The sequence below is a fragment of the Wasmannia auropunctata genome, unplaced genomic scaffold (genome assembly GCF_000956235.1).
Source record: "Wasmannia auropunctata unplaced genomic scaffold, wasmannia.A_1.0 LD336060.1, whole genome shotgun sequence".
Taxonomy (NCBI): domain Eukaryota; kingdom Metazoa; phylum Arthropoda; class Insecta; order Hymenoptera; family Formicidae; genus Wasmannia; species Wasmannia auropunctata.
The window spans coordinates 2,679,275-2,683,757 of NW_012026830.1; the positions used below are offsets into that span (position 1 = coordinate 2,679,275).

The window sequence follows — 4,483 nt, forward strand, 5'->3', positions numbered from 1 at the left end:
TATCTCGTTAACGATTGCAAATTTTGCAAAATGGTAAAGGACTTTTCCGTTCAGTTTTATCTGCTTTACCTGCCCACGAGGTCCGGTGCGGTTATTATGGGACACCCTGTATATGTGGCGTCGCGCCGCTACCGCGTCGCTTGATACTCAATATAATAATGTATTTAAAAAACGTTAGTATTATTTAAAACATTTCAATCATATTGTATATTAGATCTTCCTCAGAATAAGCTTAAGATAATATATCAATTAAAAACATATAGTCATATATATAAGTCAAAATAGTAAAGAAGCTATTAAAACTTGAAACGCAGTCGCTCGCAGACAAAAAAAAGGTCGGTTACATAAATACATACTATATAAATTCCATCTGCAAAGAGATTCGTAAAGAGAGAGTCAGATTGTAAAAAAGAAAATGATTATTAGATATATATTGATCAAGATATCGTGCGCAATTTATTTCTAAGTAATATTTACGCAAAATAGCAGCATTATGGAAAATACTTTGTTCAAAATCACTTTATTAATTTTACATATTTTATTCATCTATCTCTAGCAAATTTAAACTTTCAACGGCTTATATGATTCTTTGTTTTTTGTCTTCACAATAGCTAAGCCATAAGCATGAGGAACAAAGCTAATAAGTAATAACAAATCTTTTGAAAGACATTTTTGTCGAGTAATAATTTTGTTTATTATTACAACATGACCGCAAATCATTTAGACCTATCCCTAACAGCACAAAGGTTCATATGTCGACTGTAAGTCGACTTTGCCAAGTCAGGCCTTTAAAGTTGACTGTAAGTCGACTTCGTACAGATGTCTGCAAGACATTCTTCAAATGTCGACTTTGAAACGTCCAGAAGCAGACATTTTGAAATCGATCACTGCAGGCCGTATGATATATATATAATATATTATTGTCAAAAAGCGCGCGCCATTCTTGTCGCTGCAGCACATGCGCACGATACAGCACAAATGCCGATTGCAAAAATAGCGGGAGTCTGAAAGATAGCTATATATATAGATTATCAATTGTTAGATAGGCGAAAGTGTAAGGGACGAAAGTATAAAGTGACGTAAATTGATTATATATATTATAGTGAAACGATTACAGTGTGAAAGTGAATTGAGAACCAGTAGAGTGCAACAATGGTACGTATTTTTGTGTAAAACCATTAAAATTACAGATGATTTAAAGTTGAAATAATCATATAGTCAGAGCCGCGGGTTTTGTAGGTTATATTTACTTGTCGTACATTCACGATTAGATTATTAAAAAGTCTAAAAATGCCCAAACAATTTTCTGAGTTGTCGAAACGTCAACAAAACCGGCGAACTTTACTTTCTTACAAATCGGATCGTGAAGTCACTTCTCAGCCGGTTTCATTTGCAAATGTTGACGGTAACCCAATCAATGGTCCATCATGTTCATCGGCTTTCGAATTTGAAGAACCTGAGATTGAAGATGGAATGATGGAGACTAATAATTTACATAATTTACAATATGCTTCATCAGAAAGTGATATTAATCACGACGACAATGCCAATAGTAATTCATCCTCGGAGACAAGTATCGTCAATGATGAATTTCGAATCAATCCGCATCCGCAGGAAAATATGCAGTTGCCTTTGTCTGATGAACTGTGCAAATGGGCAAATGATTTTCGTATTAATCAAAATGCATTAACGTCTTTATTACAAGTTCTTTTGAGACACGGGCATAATGATTTACCTCGGAATTCACGAACACTTTTAAACACCCCAAGACCAGGTACTCACAAAATTAAAACTCTTTCCAAAGGTGAGTACCTTCACTACGGCTTATTAAAAGCGCTTACATCAATCAGTAATCGTTTTCCTCATGCTTTTGATAATCAAGATATAATTCATTTGGATTTAAACATTGATGGCTTACCAATTTCAAAAAGCTCAAAGAGTCAGCTTTGGCCGATTTTAGGCAGAATTTTTGGTTTGCCATTTGCACCATTCGTCATCGGTGTCTATCATGGTTATCAGAAAGCTTACTTATCTGAATTTCTTCAACCATTTATAGATGAATATCTACATTTAAAAAACAATGGATTCTTCATTAATGAACAGCCCCGGCAAATCAATATCCGTGCTGTCATCTGTGATGCTCCGGCTCGAGCATACGTTACTTGTACAAAATCGCATAATGGACACTTTGCCTGTGGAAAATGCACTGTAAGGGGTGAAAGTATAAATAAGCGAATGACTTTTTTGGATACCAGTGCTCCACTCCGGACTGATATTGATTTCATTAATAGGTCGCAACCCGAACATCACCTTCAAGGTGTTTTCTCGCCATTTGAACTGATTTCAGTTCCAATGGTAAGTAATTTTCCGGTAGACTACATGCATAATTCCTGTCTTGGTATTAATAAGCAACTTCTGAAGTTGTGGATAGATAGGTCAAAAACTTCCAGAGTAGTCCAAGCTCATATTAACATTTTGTCGGATGTACTGAAAACTGTATCAAAGTGTATTCCAATAGAGTTTGCTCGAAAATTTTTTGATTTGGATGATTATCTAAGATGGAAAGCGACTCAACATCGCACTTTTCTTCTTTATTTAGGGCTGCTGGTTCTTAGAAATGTGCTGCCGGATGAAAAATATGTACATTTTAATGCTCTGAATTGTGCAATGAGAATTTTATGTAGCGTTGACGATTATGACAGGAACAACGAATATGCTCATGATCTTCTGGTATATTTCGTTCATACCATGAGCATTTTGTATGAACCACAGAATGTTACCTACAACATGCATAATTTAATACATTTAGCTGCTGATGCAAAAAGATTGGGCCCTCTAGATTCTTTTAGCGCTTTTCCATTCGAAAATCATCTATTTATTCTGAAAAAACTTCTCAAAAAGTTTGATAAACCATTACAACAGATCTGTAACAGGTTAGATGAACAATCCTTATTGTTTCCTGCTGAAAATCAGCGATTTTATGATCAGCAGTATCCTCAGTTGCAGAAAAAGATTAATCATAATTTACCATTAGGTTGCTGTAACGCACACAAACAGATAAAATTTTCTTCGTTTGTCTTGACAACGAAAAAATATAATAATTGCTGTTACGTCGAAGAAAATAATGCCACAAGCATTGTTTGTATTTCCCATATTGGCTATTATCGTAAAATTCCAACGATTATCGGACAAAAGTTTACAAATATTTCAATGTTACCTAATTATCCCTGCGATTCAAGAAATTTAGGAATATACGTTGTTACAGACTTATCGACCTTGCAAATGTGGCCAGTTTCTTCAATTAAAAATAAAGCATTTCAAATGGATTTTGGAAATAATTCAACATACTTAGTATTACCCTTATTACATAATGATTTTTAATTTTAGTTAAAATTAAAAGTAAAATATGCATTGTACATATGTCGTTAAAATTAGAATTATTTTGATAGAAAATTCAATAAAAGTTTAATCTTCATAACACTATAAATTGTTATTTATAACATTATAACTGCTATTTTCATCTATTACATTATTGTATAAAGATATATTGATACTGCTCTGTGAAATTGTTATTTTTGAAGGTATGGTACGTTGTTATTGGCAACGACTGGTGCTCTGTAGTTCCCGAATCATGGGTCTTTGAAAACGATGAGTCGACAATTTGGTGGCCACCGAAAGGTATCACTGTTACTACAGCAATATCAAAGAAACTGCAACCCGATAGCGACACATGGACTGTAACTTCATACAATAAACTAATTGGTCCCATTGGTGAGTTACACTTTACATACCTGTAATAGTGATTGTTTTATATTAGGTGAGTGCACAAGTCCGATTTATAATGACAGATTGGGCACAAACTTTTAATTCATCTAATATATGAACATTTCATTAGATTATTGTGTTTGATAAATTTATACGTCCGTGCATTATGAATTGCAAAAAAACACTTAAAAAATATTTGACAATCAAATTAATTTGAGATATTTCCAGTTTTGGTTTAGGATTGCATTTTAAATACGACAAACCATATATATCAGCACGCAGTTTATAGAACTGATAAATACATTTAATATAGATAGAAAATTATTATTGGCATCAAGCTTCGCTTCGATCGAGAAACGGCATTTTCTCTTATATCATGTGTTATTCGCGTACCTGCAGTCTAATATTTAAGTTATTATTGTTTAAAAAATATGTGTAGCTATTTAAAATAATGCAAGGCATTTTATTATACACACATTTATTGTGTGTTACATTGTATTATTGTAAAACAGATACCTTTGAAGAAGCTCGGAAAATCGAGAAGAAATCAGCATATATTTCATCGGATGCTGACACTGATACCATGCGTGCTGCATTTGACGAGCCATCCAAACGGCCGAAAAAAGCCCGAAAACTCTCTTTCGATGACTCTGATACCTCCAATGATAGTTCCCGTAAGTTAAGAAAAAATCACTTTTTTATTATTTGATATTTGCAA

The 4,483-nt window shown here is 33.5% G+C and overlaps 1 protein-coding gene across 1 annotated transcript in view; it reads left to right on the forward strand.

Moving 5' to 3' along the window:
• The first annotated feature begins 765 nt into the window (after positions 1–765).
• LOC105450633 overlaps positions 766–4,483 on the forward strand; it is a 30,773-nt gene continuing 27,055 nt past the window's right edge. The window contains exons 1-4 of the mRNA XM_011690565.1: positions 766–1,804; positions 2,057–3,351; positions 3,582–3,771; positions 4,278–4,439. Of these exons, the coding sequence (XP_011688867.1) occupies positions 1,291–1,804; positions 2,057–3,351; positions 3,582–3,771; positions 4,278–4,439 (2,161 nt within the window). The 5' untranslated portion in view covers positions 766–1,290. The remainder of the gene's footprint in view (positions 1,805–2,056; positions 3,352–3,581; positions 3,772–4,277; positions 4,440–4,483) is intronic.